The sequence below is a fragment of the Euprymna scolopes genome, chromosome 20, assembly GCF_053919585.1.
Source record: "Euprymna scolopes isolate OS-2025 chromosome 20, ASM5391958v1, whole genome shotgun sequence".
NCBI lineage: Eukaryota > Metazoa > Mollusca > Cephalopoda > Sepiida > Sepiolidae > Euprymna > Euprymna scolopes.
The window spans coordinates 46,357,157-46,376,096 of NC_136501.1; the positions used below are offsets into that span (position 1 = coordinate 46,357,157).

Here is an 18,940-nt window from a genome sequence, read left to right on the forward strand (position 1 = left end):
AACCTTCTTTTGTTACACATTCCACTGACGTATTTTGTCATGTTATTATATACCGTCAAAACCGGATATAACATATACATATATATATATATATATATATATATATATATATATATATATATATATATACATATGCACATAAAGTTATGAGCAGTACATAGGGCCCGAGCAAAGCCGGGCTGAACTGCTAGTAGTACTACATAACAAAACCTGTAAGAATCTTGATTAACATTATATTGATTCAAATTACATGAAACTCACCTGAACCAAAGAATTCTGGTCTTCAGGAGAACATTTCTTGAGCACATAATCAACTGTTTCAGCAAGACCAGATTGTTCATTACCAATCATTGAAGGTTGAAAAAGTAATTCAGGAACTCTGAAAAGAAATAACACAGGCTATATGCTTTTTCTAAACAGTTTACAATTTTTTATACAAGTTAAATAGAATTTTGATAACTAAAATATCATTCTTTTTCATATAAAATATAATTCATTCATCTTCTTCTTCCGCTATTATATAAAAGGCAAAATGAGCACGCATGTTCGTGTATGTCCACGAAAGGTTTCCTTCATCGGCCTTATCGCGTCAGTTTATGGAAAATTTTCCTTATACTTCCTAGATCATAATATCTCCGATTTGCAAACGGATGTCATCTCTATCTATTATTTGATTGAGTTTTAAATCAAAACTTCTGAGTCAAGTGAAACTTGTATGAATGCTGGTGGTCAAAGCCGAGACGACATTAACAGCAGGAGCAACTTGGAGAAGAACGTTGGAAAAGAAGAGGAAAGCTATGCAGCATTCTTGGGGTTCACTGGCTTGGCTGGCTCAGGATAGGCGGAGGTGGAGGAGATTTGTTGTTGCCAACACACCACTGGGTGTAATGGTTGATGATGATTCTTTTATGGCAATTGCAATGTCCTTAGTATAGCAGCTGTGTCCAAACCGAACTTCATGTCCACCCAGGCAATGCCGGGTATCCATGTTAATCTATTATATAAAGAAAAGTCGTCTGTGTGTTAGTGTGTGTGTTTGTCTACTAAAAACTTTTGTTAGCCACATTGGATCAGGTCGCAACTTTTGTTAGCCGCATTGGATCAGGTCGCAAGGAAGCTCCAGCCCAGATGTGGCAGCAGTACTCCATCTTTGGACGTACTTGGATTTTATAGAGATAGAGAATTGCATCAGTAGTGAGATATCTTCAGGAGCGGTAGAAGGATCCCACCATTTTCCCAGGGGCCCGGACAACAGACTTGATATACGTGTTCCATTTCTGATCAGAAGTAAAGGTCAAACCCAGGAGCTTGTCAAAACATGAAGCCTCCCCAAGACGAGAGCCATCCATTTCAATTGATGCTAGATGAGGAATAGAACGTTGATGATGTAAAATTAGGAGCTTGGTTTTAGATGCATCAAAAGTAACCAACCCTCTCTTCCCCCACTGAACCTGTGCTCAAGATCAGAAGAGAGGGAATCAGAGAGAGCTTTGTCATTTATGGCCTTTGATGTGTTGCCATAGATGGTCATGTCATCAGCATAGATGTCAACGAATGATTTAAGTATGTGTTTTGGGAGATCATTGATGTAGATCAGGAAGAGAGTTGGGCCCAGGATCGACCTCTGAGGGACTCCAGCATTAATACTGAGGACCTCTGATTACTGCCCATCAACCACTACTCTTATAAACCTATCAGAGAGAAATGATTTAATTATTGAGAAAACATTTCCAGTTATACCGTAGCTGGAAATCTTGTGAAGTAGACCCTTATGCCATACCTTGTCGAAGGCCTTTGATATGTCAAGAGCAATTGCCCTAGAAAGGAAGCCTTTGTCGAGAGATTCACTAATCCTATGGAATATAACTGTTAGCACATCAGCTGTAGATCTAGCAGAACGGAAACCATATTGCATGTCACTAAGGAGGTTATTTCTGCTGAGGTGGTTGACTACTTCTTTATTTAATACTAGCGGGGGTACCCGAACCTTTGACGCGGAGGTGGAAAGGAAATGGAAAAAATACCCTGTGACCTAACCATCTTGACCACGGGAGCAGATGAATTGATAAGTGTGTTAAGTTGACGTTTATAAACCGAAATTAGCAGGTGCGACAACATCAAGTTGCATGATGTTTGACCTAGTTTTGTGCTGGAAGCCAGTTTCTGTTTTCACCGCTATGCGGCGAGCAAAAAATATCTCAAAAATAGCTTGTAAAAGTCGGGTAAACTAATGTAAGGCAAACGAACGATGTTAAATGTAAAAATCGAAAAACAAAAAAGAAAACAGAAAAACGACCGTTAAAACCAAAAAAAAAACACATGAAAAATGGCTTAAATAAGCCTGTTTCAATATTAAAATTTAAAAAATCGGTGGGTACCCGGGTGTTTTATGGTATGTGGTCGGGGGTGGGGGTGTTAATGAAAACCTAAGAATAAGCAAAGTAAAAAAAAAAAACAGAAAAACGAACGTTACGTGAAAAATGGTTTAAATAACACTGGTTCAATATTTAAATTTAAAAAAAATCAAAAAAGACATCTCACACCACGATTCAAACCCAAAACGTTTAGATAATGAACCAACGCTCTAACTAACTGAGCTAACACGACGTACATGAAATTTAGTCAGTTCTTCAACTATTTAAACTAAATCAGGTCATGACGTCATCTGACGCATGTGTAGAACCAGTCGTCGTAATGAGAGGACAGTTTTTGTTGATTAGTTTGGCGACCTCATGCACAGATATTTGTATCTTGGATAGTGTGTTGTCTGTTGTATGAGGAAATACGGGGAGTTGATGGCCTTCGTCGCAGAGGGTAGAGTTAGCTGCAAAGTTCTTGGCAAATAGTTTGGCCTTGTCTGATGCTGATGAGATGACCTCAGGTCCATTGATGATGGTTGGGATAGAACGCATACATCTGTTTAGGATCCTGTTTGCTATTTGCCAAAACTGGTGGGAACCAAGCCACTGATTAGCTACTTTGGATTTGACGGACTGAGCATATAGTTCTCTTGCATTTTTTATTACTCTGGCAGTCCTGAAGACAGCTTTAGTCTCAGTACATCTATTATGCTGGTAGCTATGTAAAAAGTGATTTCTGTGCACGATGACAGCAACACATTCTGGGGAGAACTATGGCTGGATGTTAGGTTTTTGTTGGAATTCTTTGGATGGTATGAATCGGTCCATGCCTACAATTAACCATTCGGTCAGGTCTGATACTATAGAGGATACATCCTTTTTAAACATGGAATGCAGAGGTAGATCAGATATGAATGTACGGAAGCTATCCCAGTCAGCCATAGAGTATCGATATATAGTACAGTAGAGAGGCACATCTGAAGACTTATTGTATTTCATTTTTATCTTAACTGATACAACTGTGTGATCGGAGGATCCCAGGGGAGTTAGAACGGAATATGAACATAGCTCAGGGGAAGTTGTGAGAAAAAGGTCTAGAAGGCTTGCATACTGACCAGTAGTATCGGGCACACGGGTGGGTTCGTGAACAATCTGAGTGAGGTCATAGGCAATGGCAAAATCATGACAGAACCCCACCCCTCCTCATCGTCTGTCTTATTTGAGTGGGTCAGCCATTCCACATTATGGACATTGAAGTCACCGCAAATGTGAATGGTAGCCGAAGGATGAGCAGACAGGATGAGGTCAATTTTCTCAGATATACTCTTAAGGACAGTAACTCCTCTGTTGTGGGGGCGATAGAGGGCAAATATGAATGCGGTGGTGTAAGCAAGTGCAACTCGGAAGCACATATAAGATAAATTAGGGTTTTCTCTGGAGAAATCTCAACCACACGGGAAGCCATCTTTAATGTAGGCGCATATTCCGTGTCCATGGCGATCTTGGGGGTCGGATTTAGATGTTAAGTTAGAGTATCCTTTTATTACGAACTCACCTAGGGAAGTGGTCGGCCCTATGCCAGTTTCGCTTAGAAAGAGTAAGTCCGGTTTCGTCTCCTGTAATTAGGTTTCAACCTCTAGAAGGTTGGAACGTAAAACCCCTGATGTTGGAGAAGGAGACATGGTAGTAGGGGTCTACATTGGAGGATAGGGTTCTAGGTTTATTCGTGTTTTTTTTTTTAGATATTTCATGTTGAGTTTTTGGGGTTTGTGGAACAGGTAAACAGACTTGGTTAGAGTAGGACAGAGAGGGAAAGTAAGAGAGAGAAAGGGACGAAAAATTTTTTTTTTTTTTTGTAGCACATGATAAGGTAAAGCCGTAACAATTACCCACTAGTATGGCATCGAGAGGCCCCACCAGAAACTACTGCATGATCCAGAATCCATTCACCAAATGGCAATACAGCAGCCCCAGTACTTTACACCTGCTGATAGGACAACCTCCTTAGTGGTTAACCAAGGTTCGAGTCTCTGACTATCAGGCGGGTAACATCAGCCCAGATGAAACGTTTACCTCCAGCACCCTTACTAGTGACGTGGCCACAAGAATAGACACAGAAACAAAAAAATCTCTGACATCTCCGGCTAGTGTTCACGAAGTATTACCGACCTGGAAAGCAGCTTTTTTTTCACCCTTTGTCAGAAAAATCACTCATTGGAAATGAGGACTGAGGGAAAAAAAGGAGAAGTGAGAGTTACTGGAGCTGCCGACAACACAACCACAGTGTATTATTTACTCTACTTTTCTTTTTAAAAAAAAAAAAAAAAGTAAGGACTTATTAATATCTATTTAATATAAGACCATTACTCCGTTCGTAGTTTAGGAGAATATTTGAAAATAATCTTCCCTCCCATAATTATGCGTGGATATATATATATATTTTTTTTTTATTTTATTTAACCTCGATAGAGAATGATTTGAGCATTCAAGCTTTACCTTATAAGATACCGTAATGGAACTTTCAATTGTGAGGTCGGGTTTTTTTTTTTTTTTTTTTTTTTTTTGTATTAATTTAGTTTGGAAGAACCCGTTTAAATGCTGGTTAAGAGTAGAACAATTTGGCTTAGGTACTAAGTTTAGACTGGTTAAGAAATAATGCATACTGCTGGGAAAAAGCATTTTTCAGTGTTTAGTTAATAGTGCAGATATAATTTGGAGAAAAAAAAAAACAACAGAAAAAAAAGAGCAAAAGAAAGATAGGTGCAGAAATTTAGTCAAACCTGGAAAAAAAAAAAAATAAATGAATAGAAAATAATGTCTGCAATGCATAAATTTTTGCGATATCAAGACAGGTGGATTTCAAAATTATAGATAGAAAATGGCATAACTTAGCTTTTGGAAGAGTTTTGGAAGAGTATTGTACATTATACAGATTTTTCTTTGGTTTTGTTTTTTAATATAATATAATTATTATTCAGTTTTGAAAGAATGTAAAATAAGGTGTCAGAGTCAGAATTTTTTGTGAGGGGAGGGAGAATCTTAAGAGTCAGAGTCAGAATTTGGGAGAAGGGATGGATCCTAGAAGTTCAAGTAAGAATTATTTGGAGGGGGTAATAGGAGACAGGGTCAGGATTTTGGGGGGGGAGGGGGGACAGATCTTAGGAGTCAGGGTCAGAATTTGGGGGGGGGGGATCCTAGGAGTCAGGGTCAGAATTTGAGAAGAATCCTGGAGATGGAATCCTACAAGTCAGAATCAGAATTTTTTGAAATCATAGGCATTGGACCTATACCTTCCAACTTCACAACCGTATAATGGACAGAGACCTTTGAGATATTGAACCATATCTAAATATATACACAAGATAAATCAAACATGATTGAATTTCTCAATGGCTTGCAGTTAATCTGCATTTTAGAGAATATTGCTGCTGCTGCTGCTGCTATTATTATTATTATTTTTTTTTTTTTTTTTTTTTTTTTTCTATTTCTATTTGGTAGAATATTTATGAGAGAATATGTTCTTAGTATATAACCAAAGTATATAAATATATTACAATAAATATTCAATTCTTATCCACAGACATGTGTCTCCTCCATTTTACCAAAAATCATCAGTGTGGAGGATGACTGCTCTGCTCGTCACATGGTTTGAATCCCTCAGACCCAAATTAACATTTCAACCTTTTCTGAATATCTAGGACAATGCAGCCATCAAACTAACCATGTTGAAGGAAAGGAATCAAGATCTATTTATGTCTAAATAAGGGGACATATATAGAAGACTGGTAACAACATTGTTCGGTCGGAACAATATTCCGATAAATATTATTAACTTTTATCCATAGACACATACGTTTCATTCCTTTTTACCAGGAATCATCAGTATGGATATATACACACGCAAAAAGAAAGAAAAAAAAATATATGAGTGAGTGTGCATGGGAAGCTGTTAAAAGTTTCATCAAAGACAATGCTGACAAAGTTTAACATTTCTAGGAGATTTTTTTGAAGAATAGATGATTCAAGATCGTCTTGAGACCAACATTGCACATTCAGAATTCAATTTTGTATTTAGCATTATGTTAAGATAAGCAATGGTATTCATTATCATATTTGGCTCAATGTCCATTCTACATGTTGACAAATGTTGAATGGCTTTAAAAAAATTTACTTCCAAACCAATTTATTTCTGGACAGGTATTTATTTATCCCTCTTTTAAATTCATTTTTACCACTTCCTCCGATGTTTTCCTCGACCTTCCCCTGTGAGCTAGATCTGCTATCCTAACTGTTCTACATCCACTAACCCAAGAAGTCTCATCCATTCTTCTAACATGGCCATACCATCAAAGTCTCCTATTCTGAACACATTTATAGTGAACTATTGCAACTACTATTCATGTGGTGCGAACACAAACACACAGTACACAAAAACAATGCTAATCTGACATCTGACACAAGTGACATCGAGGTCACTTCCTTTTGACCCGTCTCTTTTCTTCTTTCTCTTTTCCCTTCGACAACAGACGGCATGCAACACGTGTTGCTCAAAAAAAAAAAAAAAAGAAAAAAGTGCGACATGGCTCAATCGAAACTATCCTTCTTATATGTGGAGTCCAAGCTTTATTCAAGGTAAGCTATTGTTTGTCGAATCATAAACACGAACACTGATCAACGAATTGTAAACAAGAATTACATTGGTACACACAAAACATTTCATTTCAATCGCTTGAACACGTGCCCCATATAAACACTGGATACTCTCTTTACAATCCAACTAAGTATCGTTATATATGAAAAATGTATAAATGTTTCTTTGTGTTTAAATAAATTACACGGCTGTAAATACAAATAATCTCGGTTCTTTATGTTCTTTCTCATTCCGCATAAGTCATCGAACACGCATATTTATCCTCGACACATTTCCCTCAACTGTTTAGATTTAATCGTCATCTGAGCTCATCAGGACTAAGCTTGTCTTTTTCACTTGCATTACACATTCACCGTATCGTTTCTCTCCACGCAATGCATGTCCTCACTGGTCAGTTTTCACTTCCATGCATTACTTTACATACGTCTGATAGGCTCTTCATTCATGACTCATGCAAATTATACACATTATACTCAGCTGAAAAGCTACAAAAATAATGAAGTCTTTAAAACGAAAAGTCATACAAACATTAAAAACAGCTAATTTGATATTCGATTATTATTTGGTCACATTAAGCATTCCAGTGAGAAGCTATTCAAAATATGCATTGGAGGCATTTACAAGGAAACCAGTCAAAAGCTAGACAAAAAGCTAGACAAAAGAAAAGATGGATAAACAATGTCTGTGAATGAACAAACATAAACTAAGCGAACACCTTGACTTAAGATCATAAAGTTTGGAAGACACTCAGCCACGTTGGTGCATATTTTGCAGCTAGCACAGAAAACGTTTAATAATAAAAACATTTGACACAAACATAAAATAACAATATGTCTTCTAGATGTCCAGTTCCTGGCAAGGTAAGGCAGATGGTTACATGGAAGCATTTTTTATTTATGGAAAAAAAAAAAAAGCAAGAAGAATAATACCTTCATAATTGAAGAATAGTACTTTCTTACAACCAAACTTTTATCTCCTTGAAAATACAGCCTTCTATTTTGTTTCTAAATTAAACTGTCTAATTGACCAACAGATTGGCAGAGTCTCTCATAGAAATGCACCAATACATGCAAAAAATACTATTTCAAATTTAAGTGTGACAAGCATATGTGCACAGATCAACAGAACCTCTACAAGAGATGTAATTTCAAAATGGAAAGGTTAACAGACTGACTGACTTTTTACCAATGGATAGAAAAAAGTCTTCAAAATTTATCTAAAACTGACTTGAAAACCTTGAAGAATTAAAGCGAAAACAAAAGAAAATTGTTCCTTACCGAATCCTTTCAACTCCAAGATGCAAACGGTAATATTCCGCTATGTCAAATTCACCAATCCCAGCATTTTCTTCAAGTTCTCTGTGGAATAAATTTTAAGATTATTTTACTTATTATTTTTTTTTACTTACAAAAAAAAAAAATAAATAAACACTTATTGAAAGATTTTGATCTGAATTTAAGAATTGAGACCTTATAAAACAAATGTTTGTTTTTTTTTTTTGGGGGGGGGGGATGTTAAGTATATAGAAACTAAATTTCAGCCTCAAAATTGTTAGAATAAGAGGTTGTAATTACTATTTGAAATTACCCATCAGTGCATGTTAAGAGATCAAGATTTGGATTTAGTGTTTATATAATAACTAGCCTGGGTGCCCGGCGTTGCCCGTCTGTTTGGAGGTATGTCATAAGCAAAAAAAAAAAAAAAAAAGTGGTAGTAGGCAGGCAGGCTTGAACCTGTACCACGAAGGAGGAAAAGAATGTGAAAAAAAAAAAAATGTAACATCTTTGTTGTTGCATCCATCACCAAACTGAAAGTGGGAAAAGGTTTAAATTAAGGTTAGTCAATTGTAAAGAGGGGATGATTTTCGAAAATATTGGCGAAAAAAAGCGACCTCTACTTGTAGAAAAGTGCACAGTTGAAAGTGAAGGAATTAATGTTTTTAGCCAATATTTATCGTCCGAAGGGTCAAGCTTCAAAATGATACCGATCTCGTGAAAATCCGTCACCTCTGTCAAAAGTTTTAGGCAGACATACATACATACATTTAAACAGACAGGTGAGATTTATATTATAGATTTATAAAACTCACTATCTGTCTCCATTTTTTCAAACTGTATCGCCTCTAGAGACGAAAGGTTGCAGAGCAGCACAAGCCAGGTCAAATAAATGCATTTTTTGTCAACTGTTTTTTATGAGTTTTTAGCCAGTAAAAATAGCTGTTAATGAGGTCAAAAATCAATGAAATTGGAACTTGGCAGGCATAATTCGACTTAAAGTTCTTTTGCACACATACACAAATACATATGCATTTATATGGTAACGTTAGTTTATTTTTAGCTATTTCTTATCCAAATGATGTTAGCCCAAATGGTAACAATCAGGCTGGAGTGCTTTAAGTTTTGGTTTTGGTTTGAACTCTAGCTGATGGCACCCAAGTCATATTTATTTTTTACTTTTAAAATCGCTACTATATATATAATACAATATGCAATAATCGATAGAGAATTGGCTCTATAATAATATATATGAAATCTGCATAAATTAAAATATCATATTTAAGCATATTTTATGACCGGCAATGCCGGGTGTCCTCTCCTAGTATATATATATATATATACAGGGAATGCACAATAGAGGTTACTTCTACAATTCTTGTGTAAAGAGTGTAATTCTCTACAGGTTGGGCATGGGGCCAGCACCCTCACCCTGAAAAAAAGAACTTCTCGCTACAAAAACATCCGCAAAGTTGTGGATGGCCTATGCATCTCCAGGGGCTCAAGGCTATGGATGGGATGGAAAAGTTTGGTAAGGAGGAAGTGAAATCATCTTGAGATTTGATGTAGGGTATCCAACCAACTTTATGGCATTTTTTGATACATTGTGACATTTAAAAAATTGGGCCTATATAGCATCTAAGCTGACATATCAAACTTTAATTTTGACAAGCCTATTTTTCTTTGTTATTGTTGTACCATGTTATTAGCAGTATAACTACATGGAATACTGTCGAGGGAATTTCAAACCTTCATTCAGGGTTTCCCATTTTGAATGCAGTTTCCGCAACTTTGAGCCATTCACTGATTTGTGGATCACAGAGGACACCAGTGACAGTACATCATTTCAATTTGAGTTATGATTTCGTCAAGGATACTCCAGTCATTGCTGATAGTTAAACTGAGATATTTCAAATACATTTCATATTATAACCAATATTTAAAAAAAAATTTTTTTTTTTTTTTACAGTGATCACCACTTATCAAGTCCCGGAAGCCACTCAGGGATAAGGGTTATTGCAAGTACATTACGTTAATGTGGAGATTTGATGAAGTGTTTACTTAAGGGGGCGGTTCATTAGGAATTTGTTAACGTTGGACTTGAAGACATCCAAGTTGTAGTCCGGTGGGAAGCAGGCAGACGGAACAGAGTTCCACAGGCGTGCAGTTCTAAGAAAGAAGCTTTGTTCATGGAATCCGCGTTTTGATTTAGGCACAGATATAGAGTGGGGGAAATTTTTCACAGTGGATTCAGCTAGATGGGTGTTTTTCGTGAAAGATTGGCGAGGGGGGACCAGAGATTGGAGCTCAGACGAGCACCTGCCATCGAAATAACGATAAAACAAGGACAGGCTCGCAACGTCTCTTCTGTGGGAGAGAGGTTGTAGGGTAGAGAAAAGGGCATCCCCCACTAAGCCACGAAGTCTATTTTGTACTCTGTCAAGGCAGGATAAGCTGTTTTTAGCAGCTCCTGCCCAGATATGGCAACAGTATTCCATCCTTGGATGTACTTGGCTTTTATAAACAAGTCATTTATAGAAATAAAAAATAACTTTAGTCAAAAGAGCACTGTAAGCTGAAATATTACCAGCGTAAAAACAAAAACGAGTGAGAGAGAGGGAAGATATCTAATGAAAAAATAAAAGCACTATAGCTGACAAAATGTTTAAAGTAATGATGAGAAATAGGAAGGTTGTTGGTCAGCTTTGTTTATCCATAATATAAAGGGTGGTTATGTGCGTGTGTGTGTGTGTGTGTGTGTGTGTGTGTGTGTGTGTGTGTGTGTGTGTGTGCGTGTGTGTGTTTCTGCCTAAAACTCAAAAATGACAAAACAAACATCTACAAAGTTCTTTGCCCTGTTTTCCAGCCACAAACTAAAGGGAAGTAACTCTTTTTATTAACTAACTTACTCCACGAGGAATTTATATAAGGGAGAGTTGTTTGTGTGTATGTCCAAAAAGAAGAATGGTTTAGGCAAAGAAGAAAGAGAAAGTGGGAAGACAAACCGGAAAGAAGGAAAGATAGAGAGATGGGTAAAGAGGAGTAAAGATTTTGTTTTATTTTTGTTTGTTTTTTGGATTTTTTTTTTGCACTGTGTAACGCTGAGCAGCCTTGCTAGTTTATTATAGAGTAAATGGAAGTTAAAATACAAGCTCTTACATTTTTTTCTTGATCTATAGTTGAATTATCATTTTAAAAAGTGCTTATTTTTAGTTTAAGTTACTTTTAGCATTGCAATAGACTTTCAAAGTGTTCCCATAGTAAAGACACGTTAGCCATTTTTTTTATTATTATTATTAATAAATTCAAACAAATGGCTACCATATATTTACAATGGTTGTAAGTATAATTTTGAAGCTATTAAACTTGTGAAATTGTTCCAAGGAATCACAGACCCCCTCTCAGACACTCTTTTTCGCCATGGTAGTAGGTGATAACAACATGGAAGTGTCAGAGCTATGTTTTCTGGAAGCCAGTTTCTTGCCGGGTAACTCAAGGTGGATAGGGTTAGCATCAAGTGGTATATGTTCACAACTCGATTAAGAGGACTCTGGTGAAAACCCAGGAAGAGTTGGCATCAACATGGATCATCCTCTAGTCATCTCTAACTACGTGTGTGGCTAGACAAAAGGCACGGAATTGCAAATCAGCAGAGCGAGGGTAGCAACACTGCTTCCGCTCCATTTTTGTGTTCTGACCAAACTTTTTCAAACCTCCTTATGTCTCCGTTGTATATAAAAATACCTGTACTAGTGAAAACTTGAAAACATACACACACACACACACTTTCAAAAAAAAGAGAAATCGAAAGTGCAACTCTCAAATTTTATCAACAATTCTCCAAAACACGACACCAACTCTCAAAAAATGCAACGTTCGAATTGTAATTAACCATTTTCCAAAGCACGAATATCATTAGTAGAGTAACCTGACACAAACAACACTAACTTTATTCTGTCTTGGGAGAGAAGTTCCTTCTCGTTTTATCTCAACAAGAATTTGCCTTCAAACTCTTCAGCTTAATATTCACAGGCAATATAAATTGGAATAAATACATTGAGCACATTGCAAAGGTTGCTGTAAAGAAGGTGGGTTCCCTCTATTGTGCTAGAAAATTACTTACACCTGACAGTATCTTGTACTTCTACAAAACTATGATTCACCCATGCATGGAGTATTGTTGCAACATCTGGGTTGGTGCATCTACCACTAGTCTCTCTCTCTTGGATAGGGTCCAAAGAAAACCCCCCAACCTAATAGATCCTGTACTGTTAACTAAGCTTCAACCCCTATCTCATCACCATAATATTGTACTCTGATGAACTCATTGCACTTGTGCCCCCTCGACATATACCCCTGATAAATCTGCTTAGCAACAAAATCACACCCCTTCACAGTTGAGGTTCCTAAATGCTGGAAAGCCTTCTACTCTAATAATTTCTTCCCTCAAACAGCTAGACTTTGGAATTCCCTTCTTTCTACCTGTTTCCCTTACTGTATTAACATGCAGAAATTTAAATGTAATGTAAACCAACATCTTGCTCATTTTCCTTAAACATGGTCACAAATAGTAGCCCCTTACATCCAAGTGTCAATGTGCCTTGTTTGGGGTGAACGCAAAGAAAAAAAAAATTTAAATATGCATTTGTATAAATAAGTAAACTGTCACCATTACATAAAAATAACAAGATTCAATCTTGTAAGCAAAACGTTCTGGGTTCAATTCGCAATAAATCACACACGGCGCGGCCTTCAGTCTTTTTTTTTTTTTTGTTGTTGTGAACCTGCATAGTGGCTACTATAGGACACCCTTTAGTGACAAATAGCATTAACTTTTACTAAATACATACTTTTGGAATTCTGGGTCATAATCTCTCAACATGGTTTCAAGTTCTTCCAATTGCTCATCTTCAGCTTCAGAGTCAGTATCTCCACCTTCTGTATTCTAAAAATAAAAAAGCAAAAAGAACACAGGAATATGAATGCCCAACGACAGAAAGAAAAACCAACATCACTGTTTCCAAACTTGACACTAAAACTAGCAAAAACAAAAAAAAAATGTATGCAGAGTACCCTTCCACAAGTGAAAAATTTACTTTCACCATGACTAATGTTTGTGCAAAATTTTTAAAAATTCCAAGGCATGGTTATTGAGAAAAGTGTGAACAAACGAATGGACGAACGATTTGGGGCAATTTTACTCCTATAATGCTCCCTAGGGAGGTAACCAGAGTTATCCCAGAAAATCTATTCTGGTAAAAAATCCAAGGCGTGGTTATTGGGAAAAGTGTGAAGGGAAAAATGGGAGTGAAGTACTAGGTCCAATCCCTCCTTTATCGGGGGAAGACCAATTTTACAAATTCCATGAACAAAGCTTTTTTTTCCTAGAACTGTTTGTCTGTGGAACTTTGTTCCACTGGCCTGTTTCCCTGCTAACTACAACATTGTCATCTTCAAGTTAAATGTAACAAGTTCTTGATGTCCCGACCACTAAAATGATCAAATTCTACCTAATTTTTACCCCTAACAATCTGCTGTCTCCTAACACTCATTAACCCTTATCCTCATGTAACCTTTAGGCCTTGATAATCAGTGACTCCCATCTAAAAGACAAGCAAAACTAACAATAAAAAAAAAGGCTTGACGTTTCTGAATTTTTTAGATGAGGATTGGTTATGAAAAATCACACTCAAGATGAGAGCAGCAGTCCGATGAATTCAAATGATACAAAAAATGATTTGGTGTTTCTACAACATGAGGCACAGAAAAAAAATGTGAAAATCACATTCCAAGTAAAAACAAAAACTCTTTGATGTAATCATGGATAATGCAAAAATAAGAATCCTTACCAAAAATTAGAGACAAATGATTGCATAGAATTTTAATTAAAAATAAAATTCAGGTTTTGTATTTTGCCCATCTATTATTATTACTTGACTAAACGACAGAATGCCTTATCTTAGACGCCTTCCTCAATAATGGATCAACAATCTAGTATAGCTATGAAAATGAGAACGTGTGTGTGTGGAACCTATATATATATCCAACGAATTTTTGATCTACAGACTTGAAATTTAGTATATAGAGTATTCAGACATGTGGAAAACGTTTTAATCGGTTTTCATCCAGAAAAAAAGGTATGCTAAGGGGTAAAAATTGAAAAGAAAAATTTGTATGTGAGGGTCATCAGATTTCTATCTGTTTTACAACTGTTTCACAAATGCGCACACGTGAATAGTTCACATTAGATTCCTTATGTTAATAATAAGTAGGTTTGTATAAACTTTTTTTAAAGATAATGTCTAGCTGGCCTAATGGTTATCGTACTTGACTCACTATTTTTAGGTTTTTGTTTAGATCTCAGCTTGATTATTTTTTACTTACAAGAAGTGAACTGTTTAGAAAAAATATAATACTTGCATGCATATGTCTCAGTTGCTTTCCATTTTTTTTACTTCATTTTTTTAAAAAAAGGAATTTAACATTATGTTTAATACCTACAATATTTCTGTTTATAATAAATAAGAATTCTGCATTAATTAAAATATAATATGCATATTTTACAATCGGGCGGCCTCCTAGTGTGTGTGTATATATATATATATATATATATATATATATATATATATCAGTAGAGAACATTTCAAAATCCAAATTAGTTTTTTTTTCCAAGGAACGTATAAAGTGTGTGTACATATAGCTTGACTGTTGGTAGGATCAAGCTGCACTGATGAAGAGTAGGGCTCCGAAACACGCGTGTCCATAGATTACTGTTTTTAAAAAATAATAAATAAATACATCCAAATAAAATATGGGCGACTTTCTAAGAAAAACACCAGTTCTCCGAGGCGGAGACATAAACCTTAATATTGTTTAAAAAATCAACAAAACTTCATATATATATATATATCTATAATATAAAGCTGAATATCTGCGTGTGTGCCTGGTCATGAATAGGCTCCTATATGGTTGACTATTATAGAAAACTGATTACATATAATGATAGAAGATGTATCAATACACAGGAATGGGTATGCTTGATCTGGCATAATGATGATTCATTAAAATTGTGGGGTCTGTGTACACGCCTGGTCCACAAAGTATGGAAATAAAAAATTTAAAAATTTAAAAAAACGTTTACAAGTGTTTTTGATATAGACGTACATAATAATACTTTGATAAGTATGTTTTAACTTAAATAGGAATGGTATAATAAAATTATGGGGTCTGCGTTCACGCCTGGCCTCCATAGAATGGAAATAGGCACAAACTTTAATAAAGACTTTTCATATCTATCTGCGTAAGTATACTTTGATAATTATGTTTCAGTTTGAAGAAATATGGTATAATAAAATTATGGAGTGTTCGTTCGCACCTGACCTCCATAGAATGGAAATATGTCACAAAGTTTAACAAGGTTTTTTAATATAGATCCACAGAATATTGTGATAAGTGTTTCAGTGTGAACAGGTATGGTATAATAAATTATGGAGTTTATCTATTTTATTTTTACTTTCATCATATTTTGCTTTGGTTTTGATACCCCCAAATTCGAAGCTATTAACCTATCATACTTTCATAAATCAAAGTCCATTTTCTGTAGGCTGTTTTTGAACCCAGTCAACGACGGGTACTTTTGCTAGTATATATATATATATATATATATATATATATATATATATATATATATATATATATATATATATAAAATAAAGTGATTTATAATATTGTTTATTGCTAATCATTTAAAGTATCCCTTCTAAAGATAATGGCTTAATGGTTATCGTACTTGACTCACTGTCTTTAGGTTTTGGGTCAAGCTTCAAAATGATACTGATCTTGTGAAAATCCCTCGCATTTGTCAAAAGTTTTAGGCATACATACATACATACATACATACATACATAAAACAGACAGGTGAGATTTATATAATAGATTAAAATTCTACTTGATAATTTTTTCTAATTTTTGATATCTATATATCTATATCTATATACCTATTTTCGACTGATACGTAAGTATATCGAAGAATTTTCCTGCCATTTATTTGGAACTGCAATTTTCACCTGTGCCTCATATTATACAAGCACCAATGATTCACTATTTGATGCATGAGGTTAAAGAGAAACTTGGTTCAAATCGGGATTTTTATGTAATAACTTAACAAAAAAAAAAGTATTTTTAAATACAACTATTCTTCATGATAAAGCTCATCATTGTCCACAAGTAATCATTTGGTTTTGAATCAAAAGATTTGTGACAAGCTTATTACACTCTGTAAAATAACAAAAAAAAGTCACAAGTAAATTAACAGCAGAGTCTTTTCTAATATAATTTATCAACATTATTTCACATCTTCATTCAAAAAAAAAAAAAGGAGTAAAGAATTAAATTTGAGTTTGTAAGCTTTGTATTATTTGAAGGTAAGTAAAGTCATGATGGACACAAAGTGTTATATTTACGAGCAAATTCATGTTCATCTTTATAAGTCCACATACCAATGACAGTAGCCAGAAGATAAAGGTAGCATTTGTCTGTGCGTCAAGAAGTGTGATAATGTTCAGTGATAAAGATTTGTTAGGCAACTTGGCTTTCTTAATGGCTCTCTGTATGGAAAATATGATTGCGATTGTTTATATAGTTTCTGAGAATAGGTGACTGGCTCCTACAGAGATTGTTTTTGATTGGTTAACGTTGTTCTGATCAAATGAATATCAAGTAAGTCAAACAAACATTGGATGAATTCAACATCGTTTCTCAGCATCCGTTGTTGTAGGAATCCTACAACTTCATCGAAACATTTAAATCCGTTGTCCTTTATAAAGTGTTGCATTGATCCTAATAGACAGCAATAAGATGAAGCAATGTCTAGGCTACAGCGATATACACAGAAATTTCAAAGTGTGGATTTCAGTGTTGGGGGTCAGTGATTGTTGTTGAATGCGGGTGCACTCAGCAACAATCACCGACCCCATCACTATTTCCGTGATCTTCTTTTATTTCATCTTCTATTCTGATTGTGTGGTCGTTTCTCACATTGGTGGCGGCAGAGGGGGTGTACATGAGTTCACAAGTATAAAAAATAAAACAACTCAAAATACAACTTTGAGAGAAACAAAAGACTCCAACACATTCTGTATATATTGGTCAGACTTTGGGAGCATGTGTGACACCATCATGGGAAACAACCCTCTCAGTGCAAAGGTTCCCATTTATGTCATCTGTCGAGGTCGTACACATCAGTTAATATCTGCTCATCTCAATCTGCTCTGTTACAACCTGCTCTCAATTCTCCCAAACTGTAAACTATCTACAACTGTCGCAAGCTCAAGACGATCTGTAAACTGTCCCTAACTATTTTAAACTGTCACAAAATTCACTGATGCTCCTTAAACTAACACTTGCTAAAACTGCTTAAACTAACACTTTGATTAAAAATCCTATTTCAGCTTTCTTTTGTCTGCCTTGGTGCACAATTTCCTCTTTATTGTCTTTCTACTAACCTCACTTACTATAACCTTTGTTCTGTTAATAAATTTATTTATTCTTTTTTTGTTATAGTTTTTCCCTATATTTTCTTCCTAACACTTAGGGAATGTGGGATGTTGATAGTATCACACTGTCCAATGCTTTTATCTTATTTCTGATCTTTCTGGTAGTATGCAGCTTTGCAACAATTTTAATATAATAATAAAGTGAATAATTCTGCAAGTATTCTTGGATGGCTACGTTAGATCTTCATAAAAGAAGTGTACGATTCCACAAATTGAACACCAATAAGAAATTATGACTACTTGAAAAATAAAACTGGGTAAAAGTTACCAAACATTCTTTGATTTTTTTTTTTTTTTCATTTTTTTTTTTGACTGATAGGAAATAGTTTATGAAAACAGAAAATGTAGGGAAATTGCTGGGAGAGAAATACATACCCTCTTGGCCTCCTCAAAGGTTTATCACAGTTAAAGTCAAAATGGGGATATTCGTCTGACTTTTAAAAAAATTACAATTTCTTATCTAAAAACCAAACCATGCTTGTGTATATCAACACTCAAGTAAAATGTATTAGTTCAAAATAAAATAACAGGAAAACTTATAAAAATATTTCTCAGTGAAAAATATTATTGTATGCCAAAAATTATGGAAAATAAGAGATGAGAATTTTAATAAAAAAATTAAATTAATTTACTATTCGAAGTCTAACTCTGAAAAACAAACTCAGATGACATCTTTATATTAAAAGTAAGGGAGATAATCTTGTATGCATGTTGACTTGATGTGAATGTCATTCAGAGTTTGTGGACACTGAATAGTAAATTATTATTATCTATTATTATACTAAAATCCTGATTTTGTTTGTCGCCGTCTCAAATTTTAACATCCTTACATCATTTTTAGCAAACTTTTCAAACTTAACAACTAAGGTTGGAATACCATATGTTTTGGTTTCAATTCTTGTTGATGGCATCCAAGTCATGTTTTTAACTTTTTAAATCGCCACTATATATCAGGTACAATATAATAATCTATGGAATAATGGATCTGAAATCTGCATGAAATAAAATATATTTAAGCATATTTTATGACTGGGTCTCAGTGGAGGAGGGGAGAGCTGAACTATACATTGGGTACAACATAATAATCAATAGAGAATTGGC

The 18,940-nt window shown here is 35.1% G+C and overlaps 1 protein-coding gene across 1 annotated transcript in view; it reads right to left on the reverse strand.

Moving 5' to 3' along the window:
• The window catches only part of LOC145241409 (actin-related protein 5-like), a 154,267-nt gene that overhangs the window by 19,891 nt on the left and 115,436 nt on the right, over positions 1-18,940 (reverse strand). Inside the window, exons 16-18 of the mRNA XM_080104337.1 lie at positions 13,136-13,230; positions 8,289-8,369; positions 262-379 (exon numbers count right to left, since the gene is read on the reverse strand). Of these exons, the coding sequence (XP_079960463.1) occupies positions 262-379; positions 8,289-8,369; positions 13,136-13,230 (294 nt within the window). The remainder of the gene's footprint in view (positions 1-261; positions 380-8,288; positions 8,370-13,135; positions 13,231-18,940) is intronic.